This window comes from Thalassophryne amazonica, chromosome 11 (genome assembly GCF_902500255.1).
Source record: "Thalassophryne amazonica chromosome 11, fThaAma1.1, whole genome shotgun sequence".
In the NCBI taxonomy this organism is placed as follows: domain Eukaryota; kingdom Metazoa; phylum Chordata; class Actinopteri; order Batrachoidiformes; family Batrachoididae; genus Thalassophryne; species Thalassophryne amazonica.
The window spans coordinates 19,164,482-19,185,322 of NC_047113.1; the positions used below are offsets into that span (position 1 = coordinate 19,164,482).

Below are 20,841 nucleotides of genomic sequence, written 5' to 3' on the forward strand. Positions count from 1 at the left end.
TTTAGTGCACATAATGTCCGGTGCTTATTTGAAGCAGACATAACCCAGCCATTGAATGAGGCAGGCCCCCATTCAAGGTCAGGCATTTAATCAAGGAAATTCATAAGCGTAATTGGAGTTTGGGATATATATATATATATATATATATATATATATATATATATATATATATATATATATATATATATATATATAATAAAGCAGATTTTGTCCATTTTATACGTATAGCAGATTTTGATTATAAAAATTCACTGGTCCACCTGAATCCGTTATATGTGAGTTTTACTGTACACATTATATTGTTCGAGTTGGGCCCATTTAACCAGAGTTATGGCCCTTGATTAACAAACTGAGTCTCCGCCAGTTTCATGCTTGGGTGCCTGCATTCTGAAATCAACTCCTCTCACATGTTTAGGAGGAATTTTGTGAAACTTTGTGCAAGTCTTTGTTATAGGTTGTGTAATACCCATATTATCATATCATATCGAGTTTGGCCAATTTTTCCAGAGTTATGGCCCTTGATTAACAAATCTAGACACTGCCAGTTTCATGAGTTGGTGCCTGCATTCTAGAATCAACTCCTCACATATTTACGACATTTTGTCCTTGAAATGTTATCAGAATGAAGCAAGCACTTGTACCAAAGCAGCATTTGCCAGTGGGGGGTATTGTGCTCTCAGAGCACTCTTGTTTGCTTTTTGTTGAGCTAAAATGCATTTTTATATTCCTGTATTAGGAAGCAAAGCGTGAAGCAGAGGCTGTGGCAGTGTCTCTTGAGCAGAGCAGGAAAAAAGAACGAACCTTGGAGGAGGAGGGGAGAAGATTGGCAGACGAGCGAGATGAAGCACTCTGCCTTGTCAAAGAACTGCAGGGTGAGAAAACTGAGAGATGGCATTTGTTAAACACAGGTTATGTTCTCATATGCATACTTGAAATCCTTATGTCCTGTAATTTTAGAGAAGTGTTTTGTTTTTTCTCTCCTCTGGTGGATTTCCTTCCAGTTTGTCACCCTGTGAATTGATTTTGAATTTTATAAAGAAAGTACAGTATTTCATGTTCAAACCGTGATGACTGAAGTCTAATGTAGCAGCACTGGAATGAGATGGCTGGATCTCACTCATTCCAGTGCTGCCCCCTTCTGGTAAGTGCTATATTTTATAAAGTCAAAGCACGCTTAATCATTCTGATAACTGACAGCTGTATTATAAAAACAGGAATTGTTTTGGTGCTCTGCAACTTCAGGAAATTATTTTGCATTCATGGTCTGGTTAGAAAATGATGTTTTATTGTGGTGTGTGCTTTTTCTCCCTCTGAATTCCAGAACAAAAAACTCTCCCAGTCCCTGTTGTACAGCAAGTACAGTTTTGCCCTGTTGGACAGAGCTTTTCATCTGCTAGGTCCGGACCATCAACCTTCACCAAGAAGGTCTCGGGCACCACCCAAAGCAAGTGGAGGAGCGAAGAGCAGGATGAGAAAAAAGATAAAATTACAACAGTTTACCCCACTGACAGAGAGCCGGGTGAAGGTATCGACTCTGAACACATCACAGTTGTTCATCCCACAGATTCCAAATGTTTACAAAGTGGAGGGCACAAAAAAGATGGTAACAGGGAGAAGGAGTCTGAGGAGGACTCCTTGACTGAGAAAGCACTCCGTGTTTCCTCTCAGTCTGGTAGCAAAACTTCCTTTAGTCCCTCCATTGATTGTGATCAGGGAAAAGACCTCCAGAGGGAGAATTCCATGCTACGTTCAGACCTACACGATGTACGTGATGAACTCCAAAAACGTCTGGAGGATCTAGAAACCCAACGACGGTCTGAAACAGAAGCAAGGACACGCCTTAAACAACTTAGTCGGAAACTTGCCAACCAAGCTGTAGAGAGGAAGGAGCAGGACAAAGAATGGAATGCTAAGGTGGAGAAGGAGAGGGCAGAGGCAGAAAGTTTGAGGGAGACCCTTGCTGCTTTGGAGACCGAGTTGAAGAGGTGGAAGATGCAAGGAGAAGTAAGGGAGGCCGAGGTGGAGGATGAGGGTAAAAAGAAAGCGTTAGAAGACCGTGAGAGTGAACTAATAGAGCTGAATATCCAACTCAAGAAGCAGCTAGTGGAGGTGAAGGCTCAACTGGCTTTAGAGCGAGAAGAGAGAAAGAGAGAAGAAGGGAGGAATGAAGATGGAAAGGAGGAATTAACTGTAAAAATAGAAGAACTGAAAGCTGAACTTGAGGAACTAAAGAATCGCCAAACGGAAGACACACTGGACGAAAAGAAACTCTCATTAAACAGCCCACTGACATATTTGACTCTCCGTGATGATGAACGTAATGCCAACATCGTCCACTGTGAAAAAAACCTCCCTTCAGCAGTGCAGCACCTCCTATTCTGTCAGTCCACCAACCAGCACAACACACTTGTGTGTGAAACAGCAGATCTCCCTCAGGAAGAGGGAAAAGTCATAAACCCAGACTACTGTCCTTTGTCAAATGAAGGAGAAGAAACCTCTAGTCATGACTGTTTAACAGCACCTTCCCTCTCAGACCAGACAGAGACATTATCTGACCTTCAGAAGTGTGAGTTTATCACCTCGGACTTGGCCAAGGAGGTTGAACGCCTGCAGAAAGAGAAAGTGAGAGAGACTGAGCGGGCTAACCAGTGCCAGATGAAGCTGATGGCCCTGCAGAGGCAGGTAAATAATGGTTCATAAACTTTAGTACAAGGAGCCTGCATTGCTACCAATAAAACAAGGTCCACCGTGTAACATTTTTAATGACATGAGCCCAGGAGCGAATGTTTCGTACCTCAAAAGATTTAAAAGAAATTTTATGGTGATGTTTGCCTTGGATTAAGGGAAAATTGATTAGATTATTGATTCATGTGACGAATCATTTCTAATAATAATAGTAATAATAATTTGAACCAAGATCCTAGTCTTTAGATTCCTGGTGCTTCCTTCTCACTATGTAGTTGCATGATTTAGACATTAACCAGTGATCTCATGCGAGGCTGGGTGTTATTGGTACTGGGTCTCTTCAGAGGATCCTTCGGTAACATTGGAATTACTTTAGGTCAAAGAAACAACTACTTAGGGAGATGAATGCGAGGAGTATCACTTGCATTGCTGGGGATCAGCAATGCAATAATTTACAAATTTTTGATCATGTGGCTTATTTCTCTGAGCACAATCCAACACACGTGAGTCAATGTTAAGGACGTCAGCAACTGGAAACCGTCATTGGGATGCCCATGTTTCATCTGGCTGTGATGGCTGGCTGCCTGCATGGCTGCCTCTCAGGACCCATGGTGGTCCCATAGTGTGATGGATCCAGTGACTGCAGAGCATGCTGTCAGACCTGACCTGATCATTTCTCCCGCTGATTGCTTCTGTTTTGGAGAAATGTCACCCCCACTGATCCTTTAACACAGTGTTTACCTGTCCTTGTCCTTGGAACCCAAAGTCAGTGGTCGGCACAGCTAACCAAAAAGTTAACTTTGATAGCTGCTAATCCGCTAACTGAAAAGTTAACTTTTATAATGCTAAACCGATAAACCGCAAAAAAAATTTAGCGGAAGTTACAGCTGACTGCTAACTATTAGTACCGTAGGCTACTGGTAAGCCAGTTTTGAGTTTAAGCACCGCTGAGGCTTCTCAGAGCTTCTGTCTTACATAGTCAGACGGCTGTGAGCTCAGTCCTCCTTTAGCAGAAGCAGGCCGACTGCTGTTGCCCAAAAGGGGGGAAAAAAGTCATTTAGTTTCAACATGCAAAAAGACGATCAGTGTGGAGGAGACGTGAAGCGCAACGCACTTTTCACTCATGGTTTTACTCGTAAACAACTAATTTTGAACAGTTTATTGATATCAACGGTACCTCTGTCATTTTTAGAGAGAAAATATCACACATATGACACATCTTTTAATGGAATGCGCTAAATTCTGAAGGTTTGAGCTTCAACAGACACACTTGCCGAAAGACATTACGGGAAAAATGAGTCTCCTTCACTGATTGTTTTTTTTTTTTTAAACCAACACACAAGTTACTGTACCGTGTGTTGGTTTTTACAAATAAATGTGTATTTGAAATATGTCATTTTTTCATTTGTAAAAGACATTCTATCAGCTCAGACAGACAGCTGTGTTGCAGTTCAGCAGGCTGCAGTTCTCCTTTGCCTGCAGAGGATAGAGCGGTTTCTTTTTGAAGCAGCTCTCCTCTGTTTTGCAGAGAGTAGAACTACACAAAAGCCACGAAACATTTAACAGGTAGGTGCTCAACTGATTTTAAATTTTATAAAAGTTTGTATCTGTTCAGCTTTATTTACCACGTTATTGGGCTAAAAATTATCAGACAAAGATTTATTGCAAGATAATTAGTCCGAGAGTGGTTTTTAAAGTTATCTAAAAAGATAATCCGATAATGAAAATATTATGTTCGATAATTAATCAGTATCCGGATTATCGGAACTGTGCCCACCACTGCCGGACAGCACGTGAGCAGGTTGGCTGAGAATACACTTAGCTTTCTTTTTCACCCGATTCTCCCAAAATGAACACAAGTCTCTTTGCTTGACCCCAATTATTTTAGAGCAAATATTGACAGTGTCATTCAGGCTGTTTTTGTCCTTATTAGACAATCAGTTGAACCAACAAATGCAAGAGAATGTTAACACACTTTTAATGAATGACCAATAAAAGTTACTTAAAATCCTCACACCAACATTGAAAGAGCTCAGCTTCCTCATCAGATGTATTCTCTGTTGTCCACATTTGACAGTAGACTCAGTGTTGATGTCAAACTTGAGTTGAGAGTCGAACACTGCTCCAAGGTATTTATAAGACTGAAACCTCTGGACCTCTACACCATGTATGACTCTTGCTTTGTGTCCCATGTTGGTATGCCTGAAATCAGTGAACATTTCTTGAATTTTGGACACATTCAGGTTAAGGAAATTATCATCACACCAATTAACAAACTCAGGTAGTGCAGGGCCATGATCAGACTCTCAGCCTTGTAGTAGAGATAGGAGGACAGTGTCATCAGAAAACCTAACAAGAAATCTCGTGAGAAGTCCTGCAGCTATCAGTGTACATGATAAACAACAGAGGGGACAGTACACATCCCTGAGGGGAACCTGTGTTTGACACAATTGTAGACAACATATTTCCACAATTGTGTGCTGAAATGTATGATTTTGATTTATTATGCCAGCAAAACAAAAAGTTAACAGACTGAAAGGTAGCGGAGCTACATTTAGCAGAAGCTAAGTGGTCCACTGATGGCTTTCAAAATTAGCTGAAAAGCTAATCCGCTAACAAAAAAGTTAGCTTCGCTAGTTAGCGGATTAGCAGAACTGCCCACTGCTACCCAAAGTAGTGTGCATTTTCCATTTCTCCCTGCCCTAACTGCACATAACGATCCAAATCAGTTGTTTTTCTGTAGTTGCCAGCTGTTGATTGACTGAGCTCACCTGGTGTGAGTATATCAGGGCGAAAAGGAAACATGCAGTACTTTGGGTCCTGAGGAGCAGGATTGGGAAACACTGCTTTAGCACAATGAAGCACAACTTAATCAAACGCACTCTAGTAATGTCAAACCTAGGCCTTGTTTTGTGAAGAGTGTAGTTCACAGGGTAGTTATGACAAATTATTAAATGTACAGTTTTTGTCCCCTTGTTCTGATTCTTATTTTGTATATTTGAATATGCGCTCCAGTTTTCACTGTTTATGTGCCACAATATTTCATTGCGACAGCATAGATGACCTTCCAACATTTAAATTTTTTTAATCTTCCCTTCAGGTGACATGTCAGACCCGACAGTTAAGTACGGCCTTTGACAAGCAAAGCCAGAATATCTCAGACTTGCTCGCTGAGCTGCAGGAGAAGGAGTGCTCCCTCAGTAGCCAGGGAGAGGAACTGCAACGTTGTAGGCAAGAGCTGGATGCATTGAAGGCTGAGAAAGAAGGCGAAAAAAAGACACAAATAGAGGAGAAAGACAAAGAGCTCAAAGAGAGTGAAAAGCAAGAGAACTCAGGAAAGCTATCAGAGCTACAGCCAAGACAGGAAAAGGAATGTACTGCCATTGTTCTCACGGCAAATTCAAAGAGTGACACTGACACTAGTGCACAGAGAGATGCAGAGATTTTAATAGCTGATGCTGAAAAAACAGACAGAAAACTACAAACGTCTCTGACAGAGCATCAAGCATGTGGGAGGAGCAAGCTTGACCATGTACAAGATCGAAGAACCTTGCAGCCTTTTGAAGCAGCCTTGGTTACAACACCTCCATCTCTCCAGCAGCCGGAACTAAGAATTAAGACCTTGACAGTCTTGAATAGAGGTAATGCAGCAGTACACTCTGGCAAGGAAACTCAAGTTAAGGAAGGCACAAACCCAAGACATGTAGCCGTGCTCTGTTCAGAGGATCAGAAGTCACACTGCACAGGAGAGCTGCGTGACATTACCACTGCTGCCCAGCAGTCAGTGCTGCAGAGGAGGAAAGCTGATGGTGAACATCTAGAAAGACAGGATACAAGGACTTCTATGAGTGGAGAGGAGCAGCGACACATCAACCTCTTACAGCAACAGGTAGTACCAGATTAATACCACTGGAGGAATTTTGTATTATGCCTTAAGAGTGTGCATATCATGAATGCTTGGTCTTGTTGGATTTGTGAGAATCTACTGAATCTACTGGTACCTTGTTTCCCATGTAACAATAAGAAATATACTCAAAACCTGGATTAATCTTTTTAGTCACATAGCACTACTATTATTCTGAACACTACTGTAGGTTGAAGTGATTATAAACAAGGTACATACTGCAGGGGGCACTGGCTGTAGTAATGGGGGCAGATCTTGTGGTTACAAAAAAAATAGTGCTGAAAGTCAGACATGCGCAGAGTCAACAGGTAGCTGTTCTGTCAGTGTTTTCCCATCCCTATCAGAACTTATTGATCAAAGGTAATTTTGAATCAATTCACAAGATTTCAGCTAGACTGTTGAGCTTTGAAGGGAACATAAGTTATGCATCATTAGAATCACTGATTTATTTTTATTCTGGAGTATAATTTACAACAACTGTAATAAGCAATAGCTTCAGTGTTTGCTAGCAACGATAGTTCACAGACTAGCAGCTTCCAGTCAGCGGACGTCCCTACCTTTTGGTATCGCTCATGTAAGTGGGTTTAAAGACAGAAAAGGATATTTAGCAAAATCTTGAACTTGATCACTGGCTGGGAACATCTTTGCTGTCAGCATTGCTCCATTTCTTCAGAGTAGTTCACATAATTGCTACCATTCTGGCAACATTCTGTTCAGTAGATGGGTAATTTTCAGGCCTTAAAAGGCTGAAAACATATTTGCATCCTACAATGGAACAGGAATATGTGTTCAAAACAGCCAGATGATTGAGAGGAGTTTTGTGAACAAGTTAAATATTGAAGTTGTTACTGATGTCTTTGCCAGATGTCATGGCAGAGATACCTTTTTTAGTGGTTAAAAGAAACTTTAACTCTACTTGGTGGTGAAGTTTATGTGTGTTAATATTAGGCAGAGGTTCAGTAGAAATGTTATATAGTATTGACCTTGTATTGTTCAGTATTGCTCATATTTTTGATCTGGAGCTTTTGATTTGTGGAAATTCACTTTAAAAATAAATGTACAGTGCATTAAAGAGCTCATCAATCTTTGGTTTTTTGATACTCATAATACATTTTGGCAGCCTCCATGAAATATGTTCCTCCTACGTCTTTAAATTTCTTATTGAACACGTGTGAATGTTTCTGGAATGTAAACAAAAATCAATGTGAAGCTAATTCTAGACAGACTTTGACCATATGACATTTATTATTTTATTCTATCTTGTACTTTTCCTCTTGCCCAGTTGATGGCAGTGCACACAAAACTACAGGCACTGTCTGAAGAGAACCAGCAGCAGGCTGAGGAACTCTCTGTATGGAGACTGGCCTCGCAACCACCCCCATCATTTGACCAGATGTTTTCCCACACAGACGAGGAGTCTGAGGCTCAGAACCAGGTCTTTACTTTGAGGCAGTCCCATTTAGGTCAGCCACAGACTGGTGACATGCCACAGACCCCGACTCCACTCCCTCAGGTTCAGACACCAGTGATGGGTCTAAATGAGCCAGCACCCTCCTGTGTCTCCCAGAACTCTTGTCAAGTGACAGTCATCCGAGAAGATGAGTTATATTTGTCCTGCTTATCTGGGATGCTGCAAGGCCAAATGTTGACTACCAGGTAACACAGATGTAGCAGGGCATATTGAAAATGATAATAGTAATTTACGTTCTCATGTTAAGTGTACTGTGGGGGAAATAAGTGTTTGATCCACTGTCAGTTTTGCAGCTTTTCCCAGCTACAAAGAATGGAGAGGTCTGTAATTTTTATCGTAGGTACACTTCAACTGTGAGAGAATCTAAAAAAAATAAAAAAAAATCCAGAAAATCACATTTTATGATTTTTAAATAATTAATTTGCTTTTTATTGCATGAAATAAGTATTTGATCTTCTGGAAAAACAGACCATAACAACTGGTACAGAAACATTTGTCTGCCATTACAGAGGTCAGACGTTTCCTGTAGTTCTTGACCAAGTTTTCACACACTGCAACAGGGATTTTGCTTCACTCCTCCATACAGATCTTCATACGCTCAGCCTCTGCTCGTGTGTCATACATCACACTGACAAAGTGAGGAACCTTGGGGTAATTTTTGATCCTTCGTTGTCCTTTGGCCTCCACATTAGAAATATTACTAGGACTGCTTTCTTCCACCTGCGAAATATACTGAAGATTCGTCCCATCCTGTCTATGGCTGATGCTGAGACCCTGATCCATGCATTTATCTCTTCTAGATTGGACTACTGCAATGTTCTATTTTCTGGTTTACCGCAGTCTAGCATTAGGGGTCTCCAATTGGTTCAGAATGCTGCAGCCAGACTTTTGTCACGCAGCAGAAAGTTCGACCACATTACACCCATTTTGGCATCCCTTCACTGGCTTCCTGTCCCAGTGAGATCAGATTTTAAGGTTCTGCTACTAACCTATAAAATTATTCATGGACTGGCACCCTCCTACCTAGCTGACCTAATTAAACCTTACGTACCGGCCCGGGTTTTACGTTCTGAGGGTGCAGGACTACTTTGTGTCCCTAAGGTGAATATGAAGTCTGCAGGTCACAGAGCTTTCCCTTATCGTGCCCCTGTTCTGTGGAATGATCTCCCTGCATCAATAAAACAGTCAGATTCTGTGGAGACTTTCAAGTCCAGACTTAAGACGCACTTATTTTCCCTTTCATATGGCTAGCATACTGGTACAGTTTTGTTTTACGCTTTTTACTCTTTTAATTCATTTTATTAGTAATTGGAGCGGACCGCGGCCTCAACTTTACCTAAATTCTGGGTCTTTTAGTGAAGTTTAGGGCTAGTGGCCTGCGATCACCTTAGTATTTCTCTGTTTTTCTTGTTGTTTAATGCTGACAAATTATACAGTATTTCTTGTCTTTCTGATGCCTGATTCTGTTTTTTCTCTCTGTTTAAGGTGCAGTTCCATCCAGAGATAGGAGTTGTGTTCGTGTTGACGCTCCTCCTGTCCTGTGCACCAATAGCATTTCTTGTATATTCGTCCGTGAATTGTTCTGTAATTTATGTTTTGTAGCATGGCCCAAGCAGAGGGTCACCCCTTTGAGTCTGGTCTGCTTGAGGTTTCTTCCTCAGACGGAGTTTTTCCTTACCACTGTTGCTCTGGGGGTTGGTAAGGTTAGACCTTACCTGTGTGAAGCGCTTTGAGGCAGCTCTGTTGTGATTTGGCGCTATATAAATGGAAATAAATTGAAATTGAAGATTTTAACTTCCTTGTCCTCAAATGTGTGGTTAGTGTCTTTAAGGTGGAGATGAACTGCAGACTGAGGTCCACCAGCACCCTCTCTGGTATAGTCTTTTGTGCAACGGCTGCTTAGTCTAGTTCGTTACAGTTTTCCTGACATCTGATGGACTACACTACATTGCTCTGTTTATAACTAGGGATTCTGTCCTTAGGGTGAACTAATTTCTGTCTCAAGCTTCTCTACTATGGAAACCACCTGGACAACTTAGAGCCTTCACAGAAATGTTAAACATGGCAAGTGGAGTTGATTCCAAAAAGCTCTATTCTGGTCTCATCTGACCACATGACCTTCTCCCATGCCTCCTCTGGAACATCCAGATGGTCACTGGTGAACTTCAAACGGGCCTGGACATGTGCTGGCTTTAGCAGGGGGACCTTGCTGCCCTGCAGAATTTTAAACTATGACGGCATCGTGTGTTACTAATGTAATCTTTGTGACTGTGGTCCCACCTCTCTTCAGGTCATTGACCAGGACCTCCTGTGTAGTTCTTAGCTTTCTCAGAATCATCCTTACCCCACAAAGTGAGATCTTGCATGGAATCCCAGACCGAGGGAGATTGACAGTCATCTTGTGTTTCTTTCACTTTCTAATAAATAATCATAACAGTTGTTGTCTTCTACCAAGCTGCTTGCCTGTTGTCCTGTAGTCCATCCCAGCCTTGTGCACATCTACAGTTTTGTCCTTGATGTCCTTAGACAGCTCTTTTGTCTTGGCCATGGTGGACAGGTTGGAGTGTGATTGATTGAGTGTGTGCACAGGTGTCTTTTATACAGGTAACAAGTTCAAACAGGTGCACTTAATATAGCTAAAGAGTACAGAATAGGAGGACTTCTTATAGAAAAATGAATAGGTCTGTGAGAGCCTGAATTCTTGCTAGTTGTTAGGGGATCAAATACTTATTTCATGCAATAAAAAGCAAATTAATTATTTAAAAATCATACAGTGTGATTTGTGGATTTTTTTATTTTATTTTTTTAAGATTCTGTCTCTCACAGTTGAAGTATACCTACGATAAAAAAATACAGACCTCAACATTCTTTGTAGTTGAGAAAACCTGCAAAATTGACAGTGGATCAAATACTTATTTCCCCCACTATTATATATATATGTATGTGTGTGTATATATGTGTGTGTGTGTGTGTGTGTGTGTAACAAAAATATAAACGCAACACTTTTGGTTTTGCTCCCATTTTGTATGAGATGAACTCAAAGATCTAAAACTTTTTCCACATACACAATATCACCATTTCCCTCAAATATTGTTCACAAACCAGTCGAAATCTGTGATAGTGAGCACTTCTCCTTTGCTGAGATAATCCATCCCACCTCACAGGTGTGCCATACCAAGATGCTGATTAGACACCATGATTAGTGCACAGGTGTGCCTTAGACTGCCCACAATAAAAGGCCACTCTGAAAGGTGCAGTTTTGTTTTATTGGGGGGGATACCAGTCAGTATCTGGTGTGACCACCATTTGCCTCATGCAGTGCAACACATCTCCTTCGCATCATCCGTGAAGAGAACACCTCACCAACGTGCCAAACGGCAGCGAATGTGAGCATTTGCCCACTCAAATCGGTTACGACGACGAACTGGAGTCAGGTCGAGACCCCGATGAGGACGGCGAGCATGCAGATGAGCTTCCCTGAGACGGTTTCTGACAGTTTGTGCAGAAATTCTTTGGTTATGCAAACCGATTGTTCCAGCAACTGTCCGAGTGGCTGGTCTCAGACGATCTTGGAGGTGAACATGCTGGATGTGGAGGTCCTGGGCTGGTGTGGTTACACGTGGTCTGCGGTTGTGAGGCTGGTTGGATGTAGTGCCAAATTCTCTGAAACGCCTTTGGAGATGGCTTATGGTAGAGAAATGAACATTCAATACACGAGCAACAGCTCTGGTTGACATTCCTGCTGTCAGCATGCCAATTGCAAACTCCCTCAAATCTTGCGACATCTGTGGCATTGTGCTGTGTGATAAAACTGCATCTTTCAGAGTGGCCTTTTATTGTGGACAGTCTAAGGCACACTTGTGCACTAATCATGGTGTCTAATCAGCATCTTGATATGGCACACCTGTGAGGTGGGATGGATTATCTCAGCAAAGGAGAAGTGCTCACTATCACAGATTTAGACTGGTTTGTGAACAATATTTGAGAGAAATGGTGATATTGTATATGTGGAAAAAGTTTTAGATCTTTGAGTTCATCGCATACAAAATGGGAGCAAAACCAAAAGTGTTGCGTTTATATTTTTGTTGTATATATATATATATATGTATATATATGTGTGTGTGTGTGTGTGTGTGTGTGTGTGTGTGTACTACCAGTCAAAAGTGTGGATGCACTTTCCCATTCAATAGAATGAGAAAGTATGTGCTTTTTAAAATAGTTACTTTGTGAATTACTTTTTCATTTACTTATTTTTTTTTTTTATATATATATATATACAAAGAATGCAGCCTGGTACAGTTTCTGAACAAAAGACTCTCCAGCCTTGTAAAAAGGTTTCAACACTTCGTGGACACATTGAAGACCCCACCAAGGTGAACAGTTTATTTATTTAAGGTTTATCATTCACATTGGAGGCAATAATGTTATAAGCTTTTGTCAAGCTCCTCAGGGTTTAATGCAATATTTCAGCATTTTTTTGAAACTCAGAACCACCATTATCATTAGCCTCTGCCATTATTGTGCCCTCTTCAGGGCAGAGGGCATATAGCGATTGATTTTCTGTCCGTCTGTCTGTCAGTCATGCAGCTTGTGAACATGGTAACTTGAGAACGAATGACAGCATGCCCACTAAACCTGGTGTGTAGGTGCTTCTGATGAGGACCTCAGATGAGTTTGCATATGTGTTGCGTCAACCTACTTTTCAAGGTCACACGGGTCAACTAAGGATTCTTGGTAAACATACCTTGAGAACAAATAACAGCAGGATTACCTAATTTGATGTATAGAAAGATGGCTCATGCAATGACCTTGGCCATGTATGGATTAACTCCAGCACTGCAATCATTAAACCATTGCAGAAATTCCACTGCCCCACCCACAGCCACAGACAGGTTCCTGTTTATTCCCTTTGCTCTACATTTTCAAAACAGAAAACAAACTACGTTGTATTTTAATTTTAGCTTAAACTGTAGCCACATCAAAAGATCTGAGCTGCCAAATATGTCTGTGGCTGTGGATCAGTCCATGCGAACATGCAGCACTTAGCTGACAGAAATGATCTGTCTCATTTTGTTGGGCAACATTAAAGAATTAACACCTTTGACTGCACTTTTGATGACTGGGAAAGCGCTTACATGTGGAAAAGTATAAAAAACAGTAAAAAAAAAAAAAAAAAATCACATAACTACTGTCAAAGGGAGGAGCCCAAATTAAATGCACACTGTCAAAAAAATTTGACATCCAAAAGCAGCCATAAGTTACAGGGTTTGGAATAAAACACCTCAAACGCAGGCAGCCAGTCCCACACCCAGCAGTCTGCCTTAATGTGAAGCAACTAACCTGAAGGGAAAAAAATTAAAAACCTCACCACCCACTTTACTTCCCCTGGAGACAGCAATGTGTGCAGTGCACGCAACATACCCAAAGAAATACACAAAAAAGTCCAAATTAAATGTGTGCAGTAAAAAATTAAAAAAAAAACAATGTCCAAAAGCATTCATATAAAATAAGCTGAGATGGGACCTCACACCCGACTCACATGGCAGCAGGATCAACGCTAGACTGGCAGGTTGTCCGCTCTATATGCATTTATTGCTCAACTTGCTTAAAAAAACTGCTAAGCACTCGAAGGAGGAAGGCATGTCCAATTCCCAACAGTACTGTATATATATATTGAATTAAGGGTTTTCAATTCTGCTCTTTTTACTCAGGAGTCTGATAAAGAAAACCAGGAGGTAGATGACTCGGAGCAGTCAAAAATGTGCCAAATACAACACAAACAGGAGAGAGAGTCTGAACTTATCCAAATGTCATCTGATAAAACCGGTGTGGGCATCACCAAAGATCCAAGAAGTCACCAAGAAGTCTTTGTGCCAAAGCAAACCAAAGCAGAAGAGAATCCTGAAACCAAACCAGATGCTTCCAGAGCAGCTAGTGAACTAGCCATGAGCTGCCATCCTTCAAAAATAAGAACAGCCAGCACTCAGACAGAGGAGTGTGTGTATCCTCTGAGTGCTCCTACAGCACCTGAGGTCCATCATTCATACACACAAACGGAGGAGGAACACAAGGAGGACAATGAATTAACAGAATCTCCCACTGCCTCTCCTGTCCCACTTTCTGAGGCAACAAACATAGGAGACAAAATGTTGCTTTCCAGTACTTTTCCCATTCCGGCCGACCTGGCATGTTTGGCTGAAAGAATTCGACGCAACAGGACACAGCTGTCGGCTGCTTTTGATGACACAGAATATGAACTGTATGGCCTACCAGAAGATGTCATGAAAGGTAGGTGTGTGTGTGTGCGCGCGCACTATTTGAACAAAATGTGGTTGTTATGGAATATATGCCATTTCTGAAATGTGAAAACCTTTTAGAATTCATTGGTTTGATGAGGACTTGAACAGTACTGTGCACTTCTGCACATTCCATATTCTTACTTCATTTTCTTTAATGATTTGGTGACTGCCTTTAATTTACAGTCCTCCTCTGAAAGTCAAATATTTAACAGGTCAGAGCAGTACAAAAACAAGCACCACATGTACAACTTTTCTTTGTCATCCTAGATGTTGCATGAAACTCTGACGTACAACTTAGGAGTTCATATGTTGCCTGTTCAAAACAAATGTTGGAACAAAAGCCGGATGTACATCATTAAGGGTGTTTCTGGTGTGTGAAGCTTTGTCTTGACTCTCTGAGCCTGTAATGCCCAGAGAACAGGAGTTCCTGGTTTTTGTGCTTTTTCCCTACATGCTTCCTCTCCTGATATGCTTTTATTTTTTGTTTTTATATGCTGTAATCGAACCTCAGATTGAAGAGGAACAATGGGGGTTCTGTCCTGACCGTGGAACAACCGACCAGCTTTTTACTCTCACAAGGATCCTGGAGGGTGCCTGGGATTGTGCCCATCCAGTCTACATGTTTTGTGGACTTGGAGAAGGTGTATGATCAGGTACCCCGGGAGGTGCTGCGGGAGTATGGAGTGAAGGGGTCCCTTCTCAGGGCCCTCCAATGTCTGTACTCACAAAGCGAGAGCTGTGTACAGGTGCTCGGCAGTAAGTTGGACTCGTTCCCGGTGGAGGAATTGGCCTCCGCAAGAGCTGCACCTTGTCACTAATCCTGTTTGTGATATTCATGGACAGGATATTGAGGCATAGTCGGAGGAGGAGGGTCTTCAGTTTGGTGGGCTCAGGGTTTCATCACTGCTTTTTGCAGATGATGTGGTCCTGTTGGCTTCATCGGCCTGTGACCTCCAACACTCACTGGATCAGTTCGCAGCAGAGTGTGAAGTGGCTGGGTTGAGGATCAGCATCTCTAAATCTGAGGCCATAGTTCTCAGCAGGAAACCGATGGATTGCCTACTCTAGGTAGGGCATGAGGTTTTGCCCCAAGTGAAGGAGTTCAAGTACGTTGGGGTCTTTTTCACGAGTGAGGGGACAGTGGAGCGTGAGATTGGCTGGAGAATTGGCACAGCAGGGGCGGTGTTGCATTCCCTCTACTATTGTGAGGAAAACGGAGCTCAGCCAAAAGTCAAATGTCTCAATCTGCTGGTCAATCTTCGTTCCTACTCTGACCTATGGTCATGAGGGTTGGGTCATGACCGAAAGAACTAGATCCCAGGTATAAGCGGCCGAAATGGACTTCCGTAGGAGGGTGGCTGATGTCTCCTTTAGAGATGAGGTTAGAAGCTCAGTCATTTGTGAGGATCTTGGAGTAGAGCCATTTAAAGGAGCTGAGGTGATTTGGGCATCTGGTAAGGATGCCTCCTGGGCACCTCCCTAGGGAGGTGTTCCAAGCACGTCCAGCTGTGGAGAGACCCTGAGGAGAACCAGGACTAGGTGGAGAGATTATATCTCCACACTGGCCTAGGAACGCCTTGGGATCCCCCAGTCAGACGTGGTAAATGTGTCCCAGGAAAGGAAAGTGTAAGGTCTCCTACTGAAGCTGTTGCACCCACGACCCGATCCCAGATAAGTGGTTGAAGATGAATGAGTGATGCTGTCCTGTGTCCCACCTTTTCCCATACTGCAGGTTTTGCCAGCATACCCAGTGATCCTGCATGCCCCTACATAGTGAGAAGAGCCCTGTTAGGGACAGCTGTGGTGCCTATCCCCCAGAAAGAAACTGTCGAGGAAACGGACTGAAAGATGGTTAAAGGTAACTGGAAAACTCTTGTTCAGTGACTCTTTAACTAAAATTCTATTCAGTCATCAAGTCTTTCTTTTACATGCCATCATCAGATTATTCTGTAGATTCTGCAAAGCCTTAATATCCTACAGTTTACATTTTAAGTCTATAACACACAGAACATCATATTCAATACTCAGAATTTGCTTCAAAAGTAAGACTGCTGCAAAAAGATGCAGATGAAACCATGGTATCACTTGATGTGTCATCACTCTTTACCAGCATACCCACTAGTTACACTGTGACTACAGTCAGGAGGAGGTTTAAAAAAGCTATGAGCTTTATGAATACCAGAACTCAGACCAGATCTGTGTGCTGTTGGTACTGTGCCTAAAAACAATGTACTTAGAGCAGTGACCTCAGCCAACAAAAACACAATTATGCCGAAGGTTGCCTTGTTTCTCCCATGTGATGAGTGATTTCCATCATCTATCAGTGGTGTGGTGTTTCTCATATTCCTGTGATTATGAGGTAAATGGGATTTATGGAGTCAATGGCTCCACAAAGTTTTTATAAGAGCAAAGACCATAAAAGCTACTGCATATGCAGCTCTGAACCAGTGAACCACCTTTATTAGGCCATATTCACATTTTTTTAACTTGCACAATGGCCATAATATAAAATACAGACAGACAGCCATTTCAAGCTGCTTTTGAACCGTTGTTACTAAACTCAGAGTTCTAGTGGCTGCTTTAGGGAGTTCTTCATGACAAAGTAGTCAAATGTTGTGACCACACTGTATTTAACAGCAACTACCTCAAACACACCTCATCCCATAATATCACTCAAAAATTACTGTAGTCATATTATAGCTCGACAGTCCACATTAAAGTGTAGGTGACACTATATGTAATGTTTTTTTTGTTGTTCTTGGGTTTTTGTTTTTTTTTTGAGTATTTAAGACTAAAATTAAACAACAGTTTGAAATTCATCCTTTCCTGATGCACGGTTACTGAAGAGATAAATATTCAGATTTTGAACTGCGTGCCACTAAAAACCAGGTACTTCTTGGTGAGTCCCGACATTGGAGAAAAGGGAGGAAATGATATCAGCCCCAGAACCATTATCTGAATAGCCCCATTAATTTATGGATTTTTACAGGCTGCTGACAGCCCCGTTTCCACCAAATGGTTCGGGCCAGAGCTGCACCATGTTTTTGGTGTCATAACGGTTCATTCTCACCTGCAGAATCCTTTTGATTGACAGGTGGAACACTTATTTTGTCGAGCGCGCATGCACGGTATCTGCGGCTTCTCCACTCGACACGGAGGCAAAACTGAGTATTTTAACATTATTTTATTTCATTGTTTTATGGATCATGGGATAATTTTGTTGCGTGCAGACTGAGACGTTATGAGCAGATGAGGTGCTGGGAGTCTTTCAACTTGCAGCACAAAGCAGCTCATTAACAGCAGAGAACTTTTTTTTTTTTTTTTTTTTTTTATCAGTCGATTATGACCACAAAGCTGGGACAAAAACACAGTATCATCTCCTGCATGCCGAAATCGCCTGCATTATTTTTTATTTATTTTTTTTGTAATCACCATTCTGTGTTCTGAACTCTGCCAATATCGTCAGTGTTGTCAGACTGTGTTTGCGATTTATTTGGGTTTGAATCAGCAGGTCCTGTTCTCGTGATGACATAGAACAATATGGCCACGGCCGAGGGCTGAAATAGAGCGCAGGTTTCAGACAGCAGTTGTTTATCCTTCACTTGCACACTTATCGACTTTTATTGTTCAAAATTTTTTAAAATATAAACATTTCATAATTTTTCGTGATTATTTATGCACATTTTTGGTGTTACCTACACTTTAAGTATTCATTATTTATAACAGAAGATGTCCAGTGGCTCTGGACTGGATATGATCATATCTACTCATTTAATCTAGATACAAAGGCATATGAGGAGCAGTGAAAAAGCAACAGGAACCATTTTCACTGAGAATGAACTTTGGATTGTTTAAACAAATGTCATCACATTTGCACGTGTTTGCAGACTGATTGTCTCCAGATGTATCAGGAGGAACTGATCTCTATAGGAAGACTCAGGAATGGATGACAGCAGCCGCTTGGCAATACTCACAATCACCAACAACTTGAAATCCTTCAGAAACCAACACAGGAGCAGCTCTGGATGTGAAGCATGAACATCTGTGTGAGCATGTGCAGGTAATGGGACCTGCACTGTGGATTCAATTTTTTTTTTTTCTGAACACTGATTTGTCCTCTAATGTCATCATGGGATCTTTGCTGTCCGTCACTCTGCAGCTGGTTTCCACACATTTGTGGCTGTGCTGGTGTTGGTTATTAATGATGTTTACTGATGGTGAGAGACATTATTGCGTCGGTGCTGCTTAGTTTTTAGGAACACTTCTGCAGTTCAGAATTGTGTGTTTAGCTTCTACTTCAGATAAAATGGTGCCTTGTTCTTTGTCTTTTTACCACGTCTTGCCAATAACGTTGAATTATTTTCCACAAGGTCGAGCCCAGTTATGAAAAGATCATTTTTAATATGATTATTTTTCAGTAGAGGAGATTTCTTATTTATGGACACTTGAATGTGTGATGTGGAGGGCAGATGTTCATGTTTACAAAAATCATCTGACAGTATGGTGTGTGGAAGAGCACATTCCCTTGTCTTGATATTAATGTGTGTGTGTGTGTGTGTGTGTGTGTGTGTGTGTGTGTGTGTGTGTGTGTGTGTGTGTGTGTGTGTATATATGGCGGGGGGGGGGGGGGCAGAAGCCTGTGACTCAGTCGAATCTGCGCTGGTTTCCGCTCCATGTATGGTGATATACACACTGTTCTCTCTCCAGCTCGCTCTCACTCAGTTTGCTTTATAATGAATTTAGCAAAAACTTGACATGTGAAGCTTTATTGTATCCAGATGTATGTAGATAAGTCTTTTTAAAACAAATAGATTTAATCAGATATTTTATTGATGGATCTGTTTGTTAGATTTTCTTTCTGCTGCTGACAGCAGTCGTCCTCACTGTGCTGATCATTGACACGGCACGTGTGTCAAACAAATCCACGACAAGAATTGGTCTTTGTTGTTGCGTTGGGTGACTTTTTTTGTTTATTTAAATAAACTTTTAGTTAGGGCTGGGTGATGGTCTGGGAGTGTGCACCGGTACCATGCTTCGCAGCATTCATGACACCTCGAAACTGGTTTGTGTCCTGGATGGCAATCACCTGGGCAGACAACTGGTCAATCCCCATGTCTCTAAAATAATCACCTATTTGCCGTCCCCTTGGCCTTCTCTAGGCACTGGGGCCCTCAGCACTCAGGCACCTGCGTGCCGGATTGTGCACAGAGAAACACACCACATGGCCAAAACGTTGAAGCTGATGCTCCCTCGTCATCCACGTGATATTCCTCGACTCAGTAACCACTCAGCTGATACAGAGTCCTTCCAGCAGTATCCAAGGATCCTCCGAGGAGACCTAGTACCAAAGACATCTGCCTTAGATCACTGGTTAGTGTCCAGGTCTCACAACCACACAGGAAGCACCAGGACCCCGAAGACTCCATTATTTCAAACTTTTACCTTGATTAGAATTAAAGAACAATTAACTTTATATGTTTTATAAAAATGGTATTTTACACTGTTTCATCTGCTGTTGGCAGATCTCGGGTTGTTTTGTGTGGGCATCCACTTTACTCTTGAAAATGTAACTTCAGGCACCTCTGCTGAATCAGGTCAAAATAAAACCTGCATGACTGGGCAGCACTGGTTTACACAGAAATTTAATGAGCTGCTGTCCACCAGTCACCACTAAACTGTAATGCACTGCACAGTAAAACATCAAATTTATACTTTTTTTAAAAAAATGACACTTACACATGAAAATGGCTTCAACAACGCAGCCGTCAAGTGCACACAACATGGTGTGGTAGGAGTTAAAGAAGGAGGGAAGCTGCTCAGTCATGAGATGTTCAACAGCGTCTTTTCGCGCATGATCACCAAAGGAGCTATTCCTGAGAAGAAACATAAGTAAAAAGAAAGGAAATTTGTGTGTATGTGTGGGGGAGTAGTGGTGTCACACTTTTATGTTCATTGTGCTGAAATCAGCAAAGTAAATGTCAGAAAAATTGGGAGTCATATTAACTAACATAAACACGAAAGATAGCGAGAGGATCCAACTGTCAATTTTAATATATTTTCGGTTACACTTTGCGGCGTTGTGAATTCACCCATTTTTCCACGTGTGTAGTCACATTATTAGAGCAGGTGTGTCCTAGCTTTTAGGATGAAGCTTTAGTATTCTGTGTTTGTTGTTCTTTTTTGTTGTTGTTGTTGTTTTCTCCTGTTGTATAAAACTGTGTGGAATCATGACTAAAACTGTACACACACAAAGGCAGAAATGTGCAGACACATTCTTTTCTCCAGTGTTAGAAAGCCGTGTATATTGTAGGCATGAATTTCTTTTCTAAATGTCCGTGGCTGTGGATGTGTGTACGTGCATGGACATACTGTGTAATCCCATCTTTTTCCATGAGTGGACAGACGGCCTCAAAAACTCATTTGTTTGTCCACCTGTCACTGCGTTGCTCAAAGGATGGATCCATTGTGAGGTTCGGAAAAGA

The 20,841-nt window shown here is 41.7% G+C and overlaps 1 protein-coding gene across 6 annotated transcripts in view; it reads left to right on the plus strand.

Moving 5' to 3' along the window:
• The window catches only part of si:dkeyp-115e12.6 (centromere protein F), a 99,714-nt gene extending 79,115 nt beyond the window's left edge, over positions 1-20,599 (plus strand). For 5 of the 6 annotated variants that reach the window (XM_034180869.1, XM_034180871.1, XM_034180872.1 and 2 more), the window contains exons 11-18: positions 737-872; positions 1,322-2,682; positions 5,786-6,574; positions 7,872-8,245; positions 12,343-12,433; positions 13,772-14,348; positions 16,092-16,217; positions 18,140-20,599. In XM_034180869.1, coding sequence (XP_034036760.1) covers positions 737-872; positions 1,322-2,682; positions 5,786-6,574; positions 7,872-8,245; positions 12,343-12,433; positions 13,772-14,348; positions 16,092-16,204 — 3,441 coding nt within the window. In that variant the 3' untranslated portion in view covers positions 16,205-16,217; positions 18,140-20,599. The remainder of the gene's footprint in view (positions 1-736; positions 873-1,321; positions 2,683-5,785; positions 6,575-7,871; positions 8,246-12,342; positions 12,434-13,771; positions 14,349-16,091; positions 16,218-18,139) is intronic. The other variant, XM_034180874.1, reaches the window with a different exon arrangement.
• The last annotated feature ends 242 nt before the right edge of the window (positions 20,600-20,841 follow it).